The 19908-nt window shown below is 44.9% G+C and overlaps 1 protein-coding gene across 5 annotated transcripts; it reads left to right on the plus strand.

Moving 5' to 3' along the window:
- Positions 1–4706: 4706 nt before the first annotated feature.
- Positions 4707–18648, plus strand: BOD1 (biorientation of chromosomes in cell division 1). Of its 5 annotated transcripts, XR_009531518.1 has the most exons (7): positions 4707–5149; positions 6611–6673; positions 8704–8828; positions 11386–11452; positions 12731–12927; positions 13920–16964; positions 18268–18648. XR_009531518.1 is itself a non-coding variant. In XM_060094931.1 (6 exons), the coding sequence occupies exons 1-5, from the start codon at positions 4913–4915 to the stop codon at positions 12884–12886; spliced, it is 648 nt and encodes a 215-aa protein (XP_059950914.1). In that variant the 5' UTR covers positions 4707–4912; the 3' UTR covers positions 12887–12927; positions 13920–17081. The 5 variants fall into 5 exon arrangements, 4 of the variants coding, with proteins under 4 accessions (XP_059950914.1, XP_059950916.1, XP_059950915.1 ...); XM_060094931.1 differs by lacking the exon at positions 18268–18648 and having other exon boundaries at positions 13920–17081; XM_060094933.1 differs by lacking the exons at positions 6611–6673; positions 18268–18648 and having other exon boundaries at positions 13920–17081.
- The last annotated feature ends 1260 nt before the right edge of the window (positions 18649–19908 follow it).

The following is a 19908-nucleotide window of genomic DNA, read 5'->3' on the forward strand; positions in this document are numbered from 1 at the left end:
CCACAAATGATGGGTTTAGTGGAGGAATGGGGTCAAGGTTATATCACTCAGGATGGGCTAGATTATGCTACAGTAACAAACAACTCCACAACCTCAGTGGAGTAAAACAACCAAGGTTTATTTCTCACTCCTGCTGGTTCATTAGGGGCCAACCGGGGCCCCTACTCCATGTCCCCTCACTTTGGGGCTCAGGATGATAGATCAGCCACTATCTCAAATTGTGCTGGTTAACATGGCAGATGAAAGGAGAATTCTTGGAGGGTCTCATGTTGGTACTTTTTTTAAAATTTTTTATTGGAGTATAGTTGCTTTACAATGTTGTGCTAGTTTCTGCTGTACAGCAAGGTGAATCAGCTTCATGTTGGTACTTAAATGTCCTGGCCCAGAAGTGACACAACTCTCACCTCTGTTCACAACTCACTGGCCAGAACCAGTTTGTAACTGGCCCCTAACTAACCCTTAGGGTGTTGGTTTAGGACTGCTGCACCTTGACACCACAGCAGGAAGGGGCAATGCTTCTATCAGTAAGGCAAAGTTTTCCCAGATACCCTTAGCTTCTATCTCCTTGGCCAGAAATGGCACCTATGGTCACTCCTAGCAACAAAGGAATCTAAAGAAGTACACACTTCAACAGGGCACACCGAAGCCCCAGACAAAATTGGGTTCTGTTGATAAAGAAGGGGAATGGATACTGGATAGGCAACTAGAAGTAAATGATTCGATATGTGTGTCACTGGAGAATGAGAGACGGCATTGTAGGTGTGAAGACAAAGGCAGAGGACGGATCCAGACCACAGCAGCAATAGCTTGGAGGGCTCGACTGTGAACCTGGCTTCACTGAGCCCACCAATTTAGGGATTGGCTGAGTGGTTCTCTATGTCATCACAAGATTAAAACTAGCAAAGTAATTAAATATGTATTAATTCTGAATATATATTATTCAAGATTTCTGCCCACAACAGACTACAAATGAGTACATTAGGATGTTGTTTCAAGACCATATTATTAGCTATTAGTGCCTACCATGTGCCACCTTCTGCATATATATTATCTCTACATTTCACGACAAACTGAGGCTCAGAAGATTGTCCTAGGTCACACAGACGATAGCAGAGGTGCTGGATCCAAACCCAAGCCAGATTCCAAACTTCCCATTCTTTTCTCTACATTATATCAGGTTGCCTCTTCCACTCAGCATTCTTTAGTAATAATAATTCAAAATGACAACGTGTTAAAAACACTGCAGCCTGAAATGTTATCTAAGATGCATGTTAGGTGGGATGGGCAGTGGTAGTATTGATTGGTGCTGAGGACGCCTGCTTATCAAAGCCCTGTTTTCTGAGTGTGTATTTGGATCCAATCTGTCATTAGAGATGCTGGAAAACATCGCAAAGAAACAAACAAAAAGCAGCCAAGATCCTCTGGTGCAGATGTAGCCAATACACTACAGACAGTCAATCTCGAGAAACGCTGGATGCTGGCAATTAAGAAATGAATACCTGTCCAGCCTAAGAATTAGTAAGCCTCTTTGGATGAAAACAAGGAAGCAAGGAGAAAAAGGGCCACACCATGAACATGAATAAGGACCAACAACCTGTCTACCCCAAGTGGATGTGGTGTCTTAATGCAGCCCTGAGCTCTGGAATGCTCTTGCTTAAATAGCCGGATCTTGGATTAGAAGGTAGGAAGGTTACCAAGGCAACACATAGACTGGCTTCTAACCTTGGGGCCTGCTCCCAGCCCCAGGCTCCTAGTCCAGTTCAGTCACACATATGGAAAGCTCACTAGAACACCTAACCCCTCTGTATATATAGTCAATATATTGAGTATATTCTGCCATTTGGTGGAAGGAGGTATCAAAACTCTTGAATGGCCTGATCCTATACTTAGAAGAGCAAATTTCCCATTTACTCATTCATTACTTTCTTCATCCATCCGTCTATCATATATTTACAGAGAGCCCGTATGTACCAGACACTGTTCTAGGTGCTGGGGACACAATGATAAACGAAACAGACAATCCATTCCTTCATGGAATTTAGAAGTTAGCAGAGGAGACAGTGGTTAATCAAATAACTTCCCAACCCAAATGTGAATCTGTGACTGTAATATGTTATCAACATTTGCTGAGGACCAGGAATTATGCTAAATGGATTGCTAAAATGGAACTGAGGCTCGGAGAGGTGATGCAACTTTCCCAAAGTCACACCACCCCAAAGTGATGGAGCTGGGCTTCCAATCCAGTGCCACCTGATGCAAAAAGCCCACACACTTGGCTGCTTTATCACACCTCCCTTGGCAAACTGTGGATCTCATTTCTAGTTTCTGCCCTTTCTCCTTTGAGATCTGGGTTTGGCCTGCAGTCTTTGACATAAAATATTCCAACACCTAATATGTACAATTCACTGGGCTCAGGAAACTTGTTACAGACAAATTTTAACAATGAGAGGCAACAATTATTTTTTCCTAAAGGATATCTGAAAATGAGATCACCACCTCGGCCAAAATTAAAACAGTATTCTGCATAGAAATTTCTAAAGGTCCTGGATTATTAATACAGCAATGGCGCTCCCTGGTGACAATTATTGTGTATTACATGCTCCTTGACATGGGGGAGGAATGCATTTTGGATGTAGTGGAAGCTTCCTACTGCAAATTTGGACGAACAATAAGCCTCCCTTAGTCTTGATTTCCTTCACTCCTCATTCCCCCGACCCCACCACACCCAATTTATATCAATTCCAGAGGCAAGGTCACAGGTATAGGGTGCAGCCTCTGTTCACAGTTGAGAGTTCTAGCAACTAGGACACAAGGTCCCCATGAGACTGACAAAGGGTTAAACCATTTGCTGCCAATCTCCAGGACCACTTACCCATTTGGTCATGATGGATTAATCCATCATCTCCTACTTTCTTTTCTGAAAGTAGTGGCTACAAATGACGCCCTCCTCCACCCACCTCCCCCCCTACACACACACACACACACACACACTCACTTTCTCTCTCTCTCTCTGACTCTATCCCATGATTATAGGAAATAGACAAAAATTTACACATCTGCTTTGAGCTAGGCATTGAGCTATGGGTTGGGAACACAGTGATGATGAGCAAGCTGTGGTCCCGGCTCTACAGCTTACCCTGTAGCAAGGGAAACAGGTGGCCAACTAGCCCATAAATTATTCAATTTTGATTATAATAATTGCTACAAGAAAGAGGCTCTGAGAGTCTATACCAGTGAGACAAGACCAGATTAGGTCAGAGGGTCAGAAAAGTTACCCTGGAGAAAGAGAGTCAGGTGTGCTGTGCCAAAATGGAGAAGAGACTGGTCAAAGTCAGGGAGCTTGGAGGAGAATGGACATGAGGCCCAGGCGATCTGAATGGGGCATCTCCTGGGGCTAAAGGCGGGTGATGAGTGTGGGACAACTAGGAGGAGTAGTCATTAGGTAATCTCCAGGATGGTGAAGTATTAAGAGAGAATGATGGTCATTAACTTAACCTTTGAGGAAGATTTAGCTTGAGTTAAAGGATGAGTATAAACTAACATCCCGATTTTCATTTTAAGGGTTAAACTCTGTTAAATAGGAAATGGTGGAGTGGAGAGCATCCCAGATCTCTGTCTATTATGCCTCTTCCCAGAAGGCAAGGATATTGAAGAATTTATTATTTACAACCCCTCCACTGCTTATGGAAGATGAGGAAATAACAACAGCAGGTAGAATTGCCAGGGGTTGTGGGCAGGAGTTCAGTCAATAATGGACAAAAGGCTGAATGGAAGAGAGGACGGTGGTGGCAGTTCCAACAGTAAACTGGGGCTACAAAAAAATCAAGAAAAAAGCCTTGCCGTTGATGCCAGCTAGCTCTCAGAACGTAGAACACCTTAGGTTAAACATTGCCAAGATTTGGATTCAGGAAACCTTTGTTCAAACCCTCCTCTTCCACCTCTAGCTGCGTGATCAGGGTAACAAATTTTCTGTGCCTCCATTTCTGCCTCTGTAAAATAGCGATGACAAGATCTGCTTTTTAGATTGTGAATTAGTGTATGTGAAGTACTTAGCATCATGCCTGTAATACTCCAATCACTCAATATTCGTTTATTATTATTATTACTGACAATATTTAATATCTGGAAGGAAATACATAAAATAGAGAATCAGGGAAACTTTTTTTTACAGCAGTTTTCCATTATTTTTCAATTTTCTAAAATAAGTATGCATTTCTATTAAAATCAGAAGGGGAAATAAACCCACAATTTCTGAATAAAAGAAATTTGACTAGTCCACTGTTTCCCACATTTCCTGGATCGTATTGTTCAAGAAAGGCGCGGGAATGCATGTTAAAAGCACAGATTCCTAGGCCCCGACCCAGAAATATTGAATCAGAATCTCTAAGGGACAAACCTGTGAATCTATACTTTCAATCAGCCTAGCAGACGATTCTTATAATCAGGCACTTTGGGAACGCGCTGATTTAAAGAGAGAGGGCAGTAACGGAGCGAGGAAGGCCAGCCCAGGCTGCAGCAATCACGAGGGTCTAAGCCTACAAGTCCCATACTGCCCCGCAAACTGGAGACGAGAGTCCGGAGCCTGCCGGGAGATGTAGTTTCCGTCGGCCGGACCTCTGCCTATAAGAAAGCCGGAGATGACTGCCGGAAAACCTCCTGCCCCACAATGCAGAGGTCGGCGGTGTCGTCACCCGGAGAGCGCCCTGGATGGGATGGGCGGTTTCTGCCGCCTCTACCACCACCTCTGCTACCTCAGAGCCTGCCGCCGCTGCCGTCGCCGCCGCCACCCCTTCCTCCTCCCCCGCCGCCGCCTCCTCCTTCTCCGGCCCCTCGGCCACCTCTACACGACCCAGGCCCTCTGTCCTTGAGAGGAATCCGTATTCAGTCTCCTTCGCGGGCCCGGGGCGCAGCCATGGCGGACGGCGGGGGCGGGGGGGGCACCGGCGCGGTGGGCGGCGGCGGCGCCGGCCAGGCCTCGGCGGGGGCGACGACAGGCGCGACGGGGGCCGGTGGGAGCGGCGGCCCCATCAACCCGGCCTCACTGCCTCCCGGTGACCCGCAGCTCATCGCGCTCATCGTGGAGCAGCTCAAGAGCCGGGGGCTGTTTGACAGCTTCCGCCGGGACTGCCTGGCCGACGTGGACACCAAGGTAGATTAGGCCGCCTGGGCTCAGGCGGGCCGGGCTGGGCAGGAGGCTGCCAGGGTTGCATTTCGCATTTCCAAAGGAGAGAGGAAAACAAAAGACACCTTAAAAATCTCAGCAGCGAGGAGACCGCTTAGGGCAGTATAGGAAGCTTTCTGAGGGATGCCCACGTGGGTTCGGCTCCCAGCCCCATCACTATTCGGTGCGACTTAGCCCAGTCGCATCTCTCAACGTGGGGATCCAATACCGGTTTCACAGCCTGTCTATCTCCTGTCTTTCCCAAGATGGGGCTCCTTTAAAGCCCTCAGTAACAAATCTCACTATGTTAAAAACAGTGGAGAAAACCAGGTAAGTAAGCGTGAATGGTTTGAATGCACAGTCATCAGCCTATAATAACTATTTGTTCCTTTTCTCTAGCTTAGTGATTTGCAGACTTCTATGCACAGGTAATTAAGGTACACTGTTGTAGAACCAGCACCCTATTTTGTTCTCCATCATTGATTGAAAGGGATTTGGTGCCTATTTTAGATCCTAATGCCATAGGTCAACCAAGTCAACAGGTAGTGCAATGCTGTTTCACTTTACCTACTTGCCAAGGTTCATTTGTATTCAGTGAAGTCACGTGTGTTAAGTGTCAGACAAACAGCAGTTGCTGGAATATTCGTTTACTCCCTTTTCAGAAGCTTCTCCAACAAGACTTAGGAGGCTCTGTTACTGAATGGGCTGCTAGAGGGAAGTGATTTCTCCTCTCTGAGCCTATCCTGGAAATCTTTTGCGTACCTCACAGCAAGATTGTGAGCTTAAAACTAGGCCTTAAAAATAGGGAAAGACCTTGTCCATGTACCCATTAAACATTTATTGATGGGGTTTGTGGATACAGGAACGAGCAAGTCACTACCCAGTCCTCCAAGATTGTATTCTAGGGTAGAAAACTGAAACGTAGACCAGATAGTATAAATAGTAAGTGGTGTATGCTGTTATTCTCCAAGATTAAAAACTCAAGGACAAGTGCTATCCTTGAAATGGGGTATTTAATTTTCCTTATTTAAGGTTCCCAGGTACGTATTGACAGAGCTTTCACCTTTCTCAGTACTGGGTATTCTCAACTTCCCATTGCAAGTTCTCCACTCATGTTTAATTTGTCTCACTGGGTTTTGTGTGGCTTAATCAATGTAGTATACATTTCTTTAAATCGGTGTTGAGAATCTGTTGGGGGAGGGGGAATTGGAGCCTTCACCACTTAACACCTCCATAGATGTTCTTTCTTGTAGTCACCTGGTTGTCTTAATTCTTGAAGATAGTGTGTTTTAGGCACATCCTTTGTTGCTTTAGTCCCGTGGTTCTCAAAGTGCGACCCCTGGATCATCAGCGTCACCTGACAACTTGTCAGATTTACATATTGTTAGGCTCCACCCCAGACTACAGACATAAAAAGTGTACTGATGGTGTTTGTAATTTACTTTGCAGTGCATCCAAAATATAAACAAACAGAACAAACTGATAGGTGAAGAAGAGACGGAGATAGTGATAGTAAGTATAATAAAATGTTAGTGGCAGGCACATTAGGTCCTTTCACTTCATGAACTGAAGGGGTTATTCTATATTGTCAGGGTCTATTAAGGTTTGGTGGTGACAGCTGTCCTTTGTCCTTTTCCCTGTGAACTGTTTCTATCTAAAACTGGGTGAGTTATTTTGAATCATAGAAGGTATAGTATCAGGATTAACGGTTAAAAGCTACAAATCTAATTCTAACTCCTGTAAGCAAAGGGGAGAATCTGTTGGCTCATGGGATCTAAGGAAAGATAGAATGAACAAACTGCCAGAAGGGTAGGGATGCATTTGGAACCAGGGATGCTCCGCTAGGGCTGTCTTTCATGCCTATTCTTCATAACTCTTTTAACTGTCACTGCAGAGCAGAGTCATCCATTTGGTTACTAGTATCTATTGGTTACATCTTACAGCCTCTTCCTCTAGAAACAGCCCAGTTCAAAAAAATCCCAGGAAGTGTCTGCATTTTCTCAACATGGGTAGGCACCCACCCCTGTAGCCAGGAGAACATGGCACCCACTGCCCTACCCACAGTAGTGGGTAATGAAGAGGGGAAGATGGTTACCAGGAAAAAGGAGTTGCTAGGCAGACAGTACATGGGTATCTGTGAATTTTAGTCCTCACCCATCTCCCTGCCTTACTCTCTCCAGGTTTGGTGGAGAGTCTTCATGTCTGTGAGTCATGGCCTTTGGGAAGAGCCCATTCATGGAGTTGAGGCCTATTGATTCCTTTGTCAGTTTCATTTACCTGACTGTTAGCAAACTTTTGTCACAGTAACACTACATAATAAACCAAATCTCAGTGACTTATAACAAGCATTTGTTCTCATGCTGATGGGGCTACAAATCAGCTAAAGTTCCTCTGATCTAGATAGGCTTGGTGCTCAGCTGTAGGTGGCCTGGGCTTGGGTCCAAGCTGTGGGTTGGGGTAGGTCTGCTGCCCATGTGCTCATCCTGGGTCCCAGGCCAAATGGACAGGGGCTGCAAAGGATATGCCCTCATCAAAGGTCACCAGAGTACAAGAGCCAAGCCAGGTGGCACAGCCACATTTAGGACCTCTTGTCACTAACACTCCATTGGCCAGAGCAAATCACACTGCTAAACGCAGTGTCACTGGGGTAGGGAAGTATTCTCTGCCCATAGTGGGAGGAGAGAGGAATGAAGTGTGAACAGCAATGCACATTGCTACACCTGGTTTGGAGAAGAACAGCTAGTGGTGCCAGAAGGTCTTGGAGGCTTAGAACATGCATTCCTTATGTTCACATGGAGTCCTTGTGTTCATCAAGTTCCTTTCTGATTTTGTTCTGATCCTAGTTGGGTCTAGAACATTTGAGACCAATAAGTGCCTCTCAAGCTCCTTTTGGGACTTAAGTTTTGCTTCCCTTTAGCCTTTCCCAGTGTTCCGTAGGCTTTGACTTCAGTGTGCATTCATGAGTCATGCTGAGGGTTGGGTGGCCCTTCATTTTATGCGGAGAACTTTCCTGAGGCCTTGCTTGTTGCCAAGAAGACCCTGTGAGGTAAGCAGGGCAGTAATATTTGTTTTACAGACGGAAATAACTGAGACTCAGGTTGGCTGACCTGTCGAAAGTCAGAGAGCTAGTAAGCAATGGAGCTGGACTAGAACACATTTCCTTTGATTTGGAAACGGCCTGGGTCTAACCTTGGCTTTACCACATTTTAGCCTTGTAGCCAAGTTGTTTACTTTTTCTAAGCCTGTATCCTCTAACATGAGAGCAGGAGAGAGCCAATAGGACCTCCCTCGTAGAGCTATTTGAAAAGTAAGTGGGGTAATAAAGCATCTGGCATTGTACCTACCCACCATAAAGCAGGCACACATGTTGGTCATTAATCCATGCTCTGCCATGCTGCGTGGTGATCTTCATGGACACGATGGGAGTGTATTTAAGGACCTGAAATTCTGCGTTTCTATGAAAAGCAGTGTTCTGAATGACTAATTTCCAAAACTTTGGTGCATGTAACTTCTGACGTTGCCCCTTCTTTTTAATATTTTAGCCAGCTTACCAAAACCTGAGGCAGAAAGTGGATAATTTTGTGTCAACACATCTGGACAAGCAGGAGTGGAATCCTACGATGAACAAAAACCAATTGCGAAATGGTCTGAGACAGAGTGTGGTTCAGTAAGTAAGCAGAATTGAGAGCGAAAAGGCAGTAATCACAAGCGTGACTCGCAAGAAGGCCAGTGCAAGGCACTGTTTGGTCAAGATGCATGGTACTTTCCAGCAAATATGACATACAAGTTACAGTAGGCCCCGCCCCCCTTTTTTTTTTTTTTTTTTTTTTTTTTTTTTTTTTTTTTTTTTTTGTGGTACGCGGGCCTCTCACTGCTGTGGCCTCTCCCGTTGAGGAGCACAGGCTCCGGACACGCAGGCTCAGCGGCCATGGCTCATGGGCCCAGCCGCTCCGCGGCATGTGGGATCTTCCCAGACCGGGGCACGAACCCGTGTCCCCTGCATCAGCAGGCGGACTCTCAACCACTGCGCCACCAGGGAAGCCCAGGCCCCGCCCCTATTAAAGTTAAGGTTCAAGTGAGCAAAGAACTCAATTGAAATTCTTGCTACCCACACAGGCCTCCCATGCACACCTCTACCAGGAAAGATATTCCAAACTGTAAGACATATTTCATACTCTTTGAAGTAATGGCAGCTTTCAGGAAGGCATGGAGTCTTATTAAAGTATATTCTTCACAGTAGCAAACTGAACCTTAGTTAATGAGGTGCTACTGATTGCTCATCCAAGTGACTTCTCAGTGTCACTGGCACAAAAGTGGTGGCTCATGAAATCCAGTGTCCTAAGATAAGCTTTTTCTAATCCATTCAGAATCCTTTTTTTGCTCTTAATACCAGCGCTTATGTTCAGGTTTTCTTGACCCACTGTCTCTCCTGGAATATCTAAAAGCCTGTGAAGCCTTCCTCTTTAAAAACAGAAATATCAGGGAATTGTGCTGAGTGAAAAAAGACCCAGTATCAAAAAGATAGTGGTGCACGATTCCATTTCTGTGACATTCGTGAACTAACATATAATTATAGGGATGGAGAATAGATTAGTGACTGCTAGGGCTTAGGGTCGGGAATGGTGAGTGTGGCTAGAAAGGAGTAGCGTGAAGGGGGTGGGGTACAGGTGAGTATCTTAATTGTGGTGGTTACATGAAGCTCCTCATGATAAAGTTGTGCAGAGCTACCCACGCAGACGCACATGAGTGCAGCTGTAACTGAGATGTAACCGAGGTCAGGAGAGTACCCGTGCTGGTTTTCTGGATTTTTGCCCCCACCCCCTTTGTTTTTGGAGGTATAATTGACATACAGCATATTGGTTTCAGGTATAATTAGTTTCAAACATAAAGATTCAATATTTGTATATATTTTGAAATCACCACAGTAAGTCTAGTTAACATCCATCACCACATATAGTTACAGAATTTTTCCTTTTTCCTGTGTTCCTGGCTTTGATGTACTGCAGTTGTGCACAGTACAAGCATTCGGGGTGGCTGGGTAAAGGAGTGCGTGGACCTCCCTATGTAATTCTTTGCAACTTTCTATGGATATCTAATTTCAAAATAAGTTTTGTAAAGTAGAAAACGATGCTTATTAACAAGCTGGCACTTTTAGTATGGCTGTATGGCTGATGAAATCTGAATCTTTTTAAATGAAACTAAAATTTATAAAAGCTCTCGGAGTTAGGGAAGAAGCATGATACCAAAAGATGCCCAGTGCCTTGTCATTCTGGATTTATTACCCATTGCCTTTCTGTTTCTCTAGGGAGCAGACTGTAGCACAGGGATCTTTCAGAGAGAAGGGGACGATAGCTTCTGCTTACTGAGCAACTATTTCATGTCTGGCACTGGTCCCTATATGTGTTATTGCTAATCCTTACAAAAAACCTATTTGACAGCTGCAGTAACAAATCAGATGAAACTTTTTTTTTTAACCCTGCCTTCTAAAAGATTGGCAAGCATAGTAAGAAACTAAATCAAAACACCAAATATTTGAAATATTTGAAAGGGTGCCATTAATGGTATGAAAACTGTCAACATTACTGTTAATTTCTAATACACAATGTCATTCTTGAGGTATGCATGTGGCGCTTCTCTTTATATACCTTTAATATGAAATGTAACACAGAAAGGTGCTTAGAACAGAGATGCAGTGTAACAAGTAATTAGAACATCCCTGTAGTCACCACCCAGGTTGAGAAATAGAACTTACCAGCACCCTCCAGAACACCCCGGCCCTGCTTCCCTCCTTTCTTGATATACCTCCCTCCTCTCAGAAGGTTACCATACTTCTGAGTTGGATGGTCATTCTTTCCTTGCTTTTTTTTCATAGTTTTACCACCTGTGTAAATATTTCCTCCTTTTTGATTTGATCTAGAATGTATTTAACCTGAAAACATGAATTTGGATGTAATACTGAGACATTTCTATGTGATTCTTGCTAACATTTTGAATTTGAGGCAAATTCTAATGAAGTTTTAAAGTGAAGATTTGCTACTTAACCCTATAGATGAAACACCGCAGCCCTCAGCATTGGCTGGCTGGCCTGGCTGTTCAGGTCCAGAAGCTGTATCCCAGTTCTGCAGCGTGGAGGGCTTAACAGGAAATCAGGCTCTACTGTTGAACCTAATTATGACTGATAAGTCTTCTAATTGCATATTTGTTCGTTTCATCTTCTGTTTTAGGCTCCTGACAAGATCCTGTTTTCTCCAAACACTTTTAAAATCTCCAAGAAAGGGAGCTACACTCTTGGTACTTTGTTTTCCTTGGTCAGGCTTTCACCTCCAGTAAAGACCCCTGTGAATCTGACCTGGGAAGCGGGGTGGTGTAGGTGGACAGCCATTGGCTTGTGCCTAAGGAGAGGTGACTTTGCTTCCCCACTGACCCATGGCCTGCTGCTGACCTCTCTGTGTTCCACGGTGCTCATCTCTAAGGGCACACACTGTCTATTGGCGTCTGCCCAAAAGTGCCTCTGTACTCTAATGGTGGTCTGTTTACATCTAGGCTTTCTGTTGATAAGCTGTCAGTTCCCACTGGATCTAGGAAGCACTTTATTCACTACTTAGCCTAACTAGTTGAAGGCCTGTTTCTCATCTCACTTATCACTGTGTGTGTCCACCCAGTTGTCTCCTGACACACCATTTGCCCCATTACTGCAGGACCTATTTTTACCCAAGCAAAAGCTTGAATGGCCTAAGAACTCAGGTCTAAAGGAAAGTAAGTAAAACCTGTCTACCATGCTTGTGATGGTATTTGTTTTAATCCTTTGAGGAGAACAATTCAGTTTGACCCTGCATGGACTATTTTCCAAACTCTTCAAATGAGATTTGTTTCCTATGACCATAATCTTCCTCACTACCCACCCCTGGTGTTTGAATATAGACATCTTGACTAATTTTTGCTCTATTTCAGAAAGGATTGGAGATGTATTTTAGCCCCTTAGGGACTGAGAACCAGTCTGTTTCTTGTCTGTTTACTTGTTTGCTTCCAAGTTGCCTAGTATGTGTCATAGGTAACAACCACAGCCAAAGGCCTTGTTGAATTGCTGGTGATGCTGTAAACATTCCCAGCCCTGACTGATTTGTGTTGTATAAGATTTAGGGCTTACTAGCCAAGTTGCTGCTGGAGGCTGCTTCTCCTGTGTTGACTTGTGAGAGGATAGATATTGAAGGAAATGGAGTCAAGTGGGAGGCTTACTGGCTTTGACAGATTGAGGTTTTCAACTCTCCCCCTGCCGTCGGATCTTTCCTACCATATTGTTACTTGCTCTTTGTCTTTGGGACAGTTTTGTGTGGTTCTTTTGTACAAGGTTGAGGTGGGAGTGGATGAGATTGTGAATTAGGAGTAATGATAGCTGCTGGTCGTGAATTGCCCTCTAAAGATATCATGGCTTGAGCCCTATGTGGTAAGTGGACCGCCCTGTGAAAGAACTCCTTCTAGGGGCTGTACTTTGGACCAGGTGGACATTTATTGGGCTCTCTCATGACACTTGGAGGCTAAATAATGGAATGATCTGTTTGTCTCCTCAAGGTCAGGGATGTTGGAAGCTGGAGTGGACAGAATTATTTCCCAGGTGGTGGATCCCAAACTAAACCACATCTTCAGGCCACAGATAGAACGAGCAATTCACGAGTTCCTGGCGGCCCAGAAAAAAGAAGCTGTGCCAGCACCCCCTCCAGAGCCTGAAAGCCAGGACCCTCCAGCTCCATCCCAGGATGCTTCCTAAGGTCCAGTATCCCATCTTTTGTCCAGGAACATTCACCTCTGGCTTATAGATATAGAAAATGGATAGAAAAGGAGTAAGCCTATTTTTTAGGGTCATGTTTCTTGTCTAGTCAGAAAAGTATTTACTGCAAATGGACTTCGTTTTGTTATGAGTCATTTTTTACTGAGAACTAATTAGTAATGTTTTCCTGTGTCCATGAGTATGATTTTCTGTGCCAGCAGAGCTAAACGTTTAAGCTGTGAATAGATGTTTCATTAGAAACCACCTGGGATGATTGGTGTGCACAAGGCAAATTCAGATGAAAGTCTTGTTGTTCTGAAATTGTTTAAATGAGCCTCTCCCCTGGACATGAGTTAACTTGGGTTTACAGTTTTTATATAAAATCAAGCAATGCATTCTAAAGTGGCATCCTAAATGGGACTCAGAGTCTGCTTTAAGCCCTGCTGGATTTCCTTGTATTTAGTAAGGATTTCAATTCACCACTGTCAGTTACCGTGGGATTCTTCTGTTATGAGCACTCCTTTTTTTCTTTTTGTACATTTGAAATTTAATTTTAAAAATCAGCTCTCGATGCACAAAACAATTCTTTTTGCAGAGCTTGGGACACATTAGTAAACATAATCAGCAATCACCAAGTAAGCAGTGGCAGACTCTTAACTCAGCCATTGTTGGTAACCATCAGGGTGTGCCTCATCCCCTCATTCTACTTCAGTGTTCTCTTTGTAAGATTCTTTAAGATGTCTGTTACTTTTGATAAATAAAATAAGCATCAGTGAGTGAACAAAGTGAGAACATCAGGCTCACATGGGGCACTCGAGAGGAATTGTCCCTTTGTACCTATCTATATTAGGAGAAGACCTCAATTCCATTATGGAGTGTAAAACATTCATTTCAAGTCTTTCTAGTTTAATTCCTTTGGGGACATAAAATTAAACATACTAACAAAACTAACACAAAACTAACATTTTGATTATGATTATCTTTTCTTTTTAGAATATGCCTGACACGTTTTGGAAGCTCCATTGAATTAATGGTGAAGAACTGGATTCAGTTACATAAGAGTACAACTTCAGAGTGAAGACAGGCCAAGGTCGTCACTGACTTCACAATTCAACATTGACTGTGGGGCGGTGTCCAGATAAAGTAGAGAGCAAGTGGGCCAGTAGGAGAATTGACCATGTGGGCCCCACCTCGTGCTGCCGTCTGGCCAGCCTGTCCAAGGGGTGACACCCAGTAGACACTACAGATACATTAAGAAACACTACATCAACTTGGGGTTGTCCTGAAACAAACCTTTGTACTTGAACTTAGAGACTGTGTATGAATTTTAGGGTTTGTGCTTGGGGATAAGCAACAGCTACAATGAAGGAACATAACCAGTCCCAAAGATGCAATTTCAAGGAATGACAGTAAAGGTTAGCCAGGAGTAGGTATTTGACAATGCTTATTTGATACTGTTTCTCAGAGTTTCAAATAAGAGTGTACAGGCCATTAGCATCAAATAGCTTTAAGGTTGTTGTGACCCTCTTGTCCATGACTCTTTAGCTTCCGTTTCCTTTCCCCTGTAAGAGGTGTCAAAACATGGGACCCTAGAATGCATGAGGAAATGTAGACTTAGGTATAAGGAAAAATATTTGCAGGCTCTCTGTCCAGGGCTTCTTCCTATCCTGCAAGGGCTAGTGAGTCTTCGGTGTGTTTATTTTATTCTCATGTTTGTGTTTTTTAGAAGGTGAATAATTAATAAGTGGCTTAAGTTTTGTAATTAAATCATTTGATACTCTGAAGCTTCGACTAATTCTTAGACCCCAGGTGCGCAGTGTAACCTTTTTCCTCGGCCTGCATGCCATTCCTGTGCACAACAGGACTTAATGGCAGTGAAGGACTGGTAGACATGCCTTGGAAGTACCGTCGTCCTGCAGCTAGTGGGTGTAGCTGGAAGTGAGCAAGACGTTCCTCTCTTCCCCAGACTGTTCCTGATGCCAGTCTTTAGTTGAGCGTAGTGTGTTCTATCAGTGTTTCCCAAACTTGTTTGTGGAAGTGTCACCTGGGGATTTTAAGAAAAAAATGCATAATCTGATTCAGAAGTCCTGGGAGGACCTGAGAGCGTTTCTGACAGGTTCCAGGTGATGACTCGGCATTTTGCATCCCAAGCCTTGGATGATACCAAAAATTACTTCAACTAAGTGTCTTTCGTTTTTAGTTGAGTCTACTCCTGGATATTGTTACTCAAACTTTAACCTGTTTAGACTTGCACCTTTACCATCAATACCTGTAAGTTAGGACTGCACTTCCATATTTAGCAAGATGTTCGGGCAACATGTGCCCTGAGTTTAAAAGCAAGCTGACCACATGTTTAGGGCAGGCGGCAGTTACTTCTAAAGTGTGTTCTGCTTCCAGCTGAAACAGGTTGGTGTCCTTTTCAGTTTGGGATTCAACTACCAAGTCCTCAGTACCCGGAGAAGGGCCCCTCTAGTCCTCTTCACTCCGCTAATAGGTAAACATGGAATGACCAGTCTTACCAGTCCTATGCTCTGCAAGGAAGCTTCTCAGACTAGTATCCCCTCTTCAAGACCATGAGCCTCCTTCCCTGGGAGGCCTCTGCCACCGGAGGGAGGCCTCAGCAGAGCCCCTTTCTGTCAACCCAGCCAAAATCCTGCCCATCCAACACTGACCTCAACCCAGTGACAGGGCAGAATAGAGCAACCCAGGGAAGGTGGCCTTCTGCCCACAAATGCCCAAGTGACTGTTGTGTATGCTTTTTGGCAGACAGTTTTTCGTCCATCTCAGTTCTCTTTTTTTCCATTACTAGAGAAGAGTGTACCAGTTGATGAGAAACACCATAATTTTCACAGAATGTTAAATAGGCCAAGATACCAAGGAGTTTTGTTCTTTTTTTTAAATCGGTGTTATATCCACTAAGTCACTGTAGACTAGAGGTAATTTTTTCAAATGAAATCATCAGATGACAGGAGTAACTAAACTCATCACTACTTTTGGGACAGAGGGTTGACTTTGACTCTTAGCTGAGCCAAGGTGAAATGGAAGTAGTGCCCATATGCCCTTGAGTAAATGTGGTTAGATCGGCAGGCCGGGAAAAGGAGACCAGACAAACAGCACCAGAGGGGCTGGGGAGCCCCGAGCCACCTCTGCGCTCTCAATAATGGGTCACCCGCGAAGCCTATTTGCATTCTCAGTGGAGTCCTCATGCTTGTGTATTAGGTTAGGTGTGCAGAGCCTAGAAAATCCGTGTGTTCTGAGATAAAGTAGAAGAATTCCTCCCTGAGGAGGATGAGGCCACCCAAAAATATCTCATCCTGAAACACCCTTGCTATATTCACTCCTAAACAAGAAACTAGTTGTCTCAGACCTCAAGGCTTCTCTCCCTATAGTTGGAAAAACCAGTGCCATTTGCAAAAACCTCGTGAAGCACAGAACTAGCCTTTGTAAGACATCACCAAATATTACCAACCTTTAGAAGCCATCAAAGCCTTAGAGTCACGGGGATAAGAAGAACCCCATGCTCATTTTTGTAGTCCATTTCTTTGACCTGGGGCAGTGTCTACAATTACTACTGGAGACGTTGCCCCCAGCGTGTTCCCAGTTACTAGCCTAAGTGCTTGACTGGTATTGCCAAACCATCATGTCCACCTAGTCATGACTGTCTAACTCCTTCCTGGCTTGTAGTGAAGTTTGTGGCTCCTAGATCAGATTTTCAATCGTTGTTTCATCCTATTTCTGTTGTTTAACATTAACTTCTGTTTACTCATCAGGGGATGGATGTCAGGATTCCCATGCATTCTGGAACACTCATTAGCACTGTGGACTGAATAAATAACTAGCAGATTCATTACAGCAGTGCTCCTGAAAGCATACCACCCAACCACCAGCAAGCATCATCAGTATCACCCTGGAACTGTTAGAAATGCAGCCCTGATCCCAGATCTACTGATTCACAGACTTGGAGGAGGGGCCAACAAGCCTTCCAGATGATTCTGATGCACACTAAAAATCATTTTCACTTTAGGAAAACTTTGGAAAGTCAGTGCTGCTGACTGGTAATGACGGTTTAATTATATTAGTGGATAAACGTAATGTCTACATAGTGTATAAACTCAGTGTCCCTTCTGCTCCTGAGGCACAAGACTCTCATCTCTTTTTCTCTCTCTTTTTTTTTTTTTTTTTGCTAATTCTCCCATTAGTCCCTTGCAAGGACTGTGCGTTTGGCCATTTTGGCTTAGAAATGTCTGCATGTAATTTAAACCTCCTTAGCTTTCAAAAGCTATCGGCCATCTTCTGAAGATGAGTTTGCTTAGCAGCTCAGAATTTTACCAGGAACTCTGCAGAAAGGCCTTCAGTGGCTCCTAACGTTAGAGGAGAGATGTGCAGGGACCCAGCAAAGGTCAGGGCCTGGCTGGTGCCTGAGGATGGCACTGAGGTTTGGGCTCGAAAATCACGTCTGGATCAGCGCTGGCAAGAGGCCAGGCTCTGGCTCACTCGGCTGCCCTAAGGCTGCGGAAGGTGGGGTGGGAAGCAGACAGGAAAGCTGGCGCAGCCAAGCTGTCTTTAGCACTGTGCATGGCACACTGTCCATCACCTTACCCGTGGAGGAGCCAGGGGGTCAGCTTTTATGGTCTTGTCCCTGGGGATGGGCTCAACTCCAAGGCCTTGCAGTAATAATTACCTGTCCTCTCAAACGGGTCACACTGCCTGAGACCTAGCCAGTCTTTCTGACTCCAGTCTCCAAGCTGCCATTTGGCCATTCCTCCTGAAACACTGCTTTCATCAAGTATCGTCCTCACTCACAAACCTTTGAAAGGAAGAAGCAAGTGAACTAGGCACCTACGAGGTGGTAGACACTTTCATAGGCACAACTTCATTTAATTCTCATGACCCTGTTAGGTAGGATCTATCCTCCGTTTTATGGATGAGGAAACCAAGACTCAGAGAGGTGAAGCATCTTACTCATTACACAGCTATTAAATAGGGAAGCAAGGTTTGAAGCCAAGCCTCTCTGAATTCAAAGCCCGTGTTTCCCCGTCCGCCTCGCCGTTTGCTACTCTGCCGCCCTATTACTTAACAGAACAAGTCCCAGCTTGTCAGTCCTCCGGGATCCTCCCCTCATTCCACAGGTAGGCCCAAATCAAATCAACTTGACCTCCTTCTACTTCTCAACACATGCCCTTAGTTCTAGCCAACCTTTGCTCCCCTCACTCAAGTGCATGTCACAGGGCAGAGTTTGCCAGCTGACAGGCTGCTCTGCTGTGCCCTCTAACCATGTTCTATTGGCCAAGGAGTTGTGACTGTTGTCTATTAATTACCGATTTTTTTTTTTTTTTTGCAGTACGCGGGCCTCTCACTGCTGTGGCCTCTCCTGTTGCGGAGCACAGGCTCCGGACGCGCAGGCTCAGCGGCCATGGCTCACGGGCCCAGCTGCTCCGCGACATGTGGGATCTTCCCGGACCGGGGCACGAACCCGTGTCCCCTGCATCATCAGGCAGACTCAACCACTGCGCCACCAGGGAAGCCCAATTACCGATATTTTTAAATGGGGAGATTTCCATATAGATTTGTATTTCTGGCTCCTAAAGGAGAATGTCAAGGTTTGGAAACACTTTCATATTCCCACTGGCTAACAAACAGCCCAAGTTTGAGAGCAGCTCACCATTTCAGATGAGTGGGACATGCAGATGCCACTGGCTGGCTTCACCCATTTCCATCACCCTTCTGGCCCCTGAGGACATTTGAGTTGGAAATACTTGCCCTAGAGGGTCATTATCTTGTGATTATTTTAAATTATTCAAAAACAGCTCTTTAGCTGTCTTCTAGACCTTCATTTTCCATGAGACTAGATTGTTAAGCTACCCGATTTTGGTTCTAGAATTTTCAAGATAGGAAGGGTGCCTGCGGTTCCCTCACATCCCTGTCTGGGTGTCTACATAGAACCACCCGAGGACGCATGAGGGTGACAAGATGTAGACAGCATGGAGAGGCGGGTGAGGTGCAAGGAGGAAGCAGGCAGAAACCAGCACCCAGTGTTCTCAGAAGCCTCTCAGAGGTGCCCCAAGAGGCAGTCTCCCGAGCCAAGGCCAGAAGAAGGCTTATGTGGGGAACTAATCAGTGTACGTAGCTTAACATTTTGTAAATGAGAGTGAAGGATAGCAGAATATGCCGCTCCAAACTATGACCGTGGGAGTTGAGGACGTGCCTCCACAAAATAAGCTGCTTTAGTACACTGACTACTTTGAGCTGTAGGCCCTTGAAAAAGAGCAAATGCAGGGAGAGGCTTTCTCTGAACTCCTCTTATCTGCCTAAAGACAGGTCCTCCAAAAGGAACTCAGTTGTCACTGAGGGCCCCTCTTTGGGTAATTTGTTTGATTGATTGATCCAGCTAATTATCTTATTGATTTAAAGGAATAATGCTTGTATGTGGGAAGACATCCCAAGGGTACAAATGGGTTTAACAGAAGTTTCCCACTGTGTCCCTCCAGGCTTCCAGATACCCTCGCTGTTATGCGGTCTATACAGACCTCTCCAGAGACAGTCTGTGCATATATAAGCACGTAAGTTTTCATATCTGTCTTCAGCTGGGACACACTCCACCTCTCTAACTGCCCACAGAAGAAGTTCCTAGGAAGGGGGAGATAGTGGGCTGGGGGCTGAATAGTCCACAAGTCTTGGAGGTGGGAGGAGGGGTAGTGGGGAAAACGGCAGCCGCCTTGTGGAGTTATGGAGTCAGTGATGCGTAACGATCAGAATAAGAGGAGGTCGTCTGTTTTGAGAACTTGCTCTGTGCTGTCCACTACAGCCGCTACATGAAGGGCTTCGCCATGGGGTCTCTGACTCTGCACTATGAAGACAGTGTCCTTGTCACCAGTAACAAAGAAAGAAACAAGCACTCACCTGAGATCTCAGTAACAAGTGTCAGAGCTGAGAAGCTGTTCACCTCCAAAGCCTAGCTTTTTTTCCCCTTCCAACTTCTTTT

Source organism: Mesoplodon densirostris, chromosome 3 (genome assembly GCF_025265405.1).
Source record: "Mesoplodon densirostris isolate mMesDen1 chromosome 3, mMesDen1 primary haplotype, whole genome shotgun sequence".
Taxonomy (NCBI): Eukaryota; Metazoa; Chordata; class Mammalia; order Artiodactyla; family Ziphiidae; genus Mesoplodon; species Mesoplodon densirostris.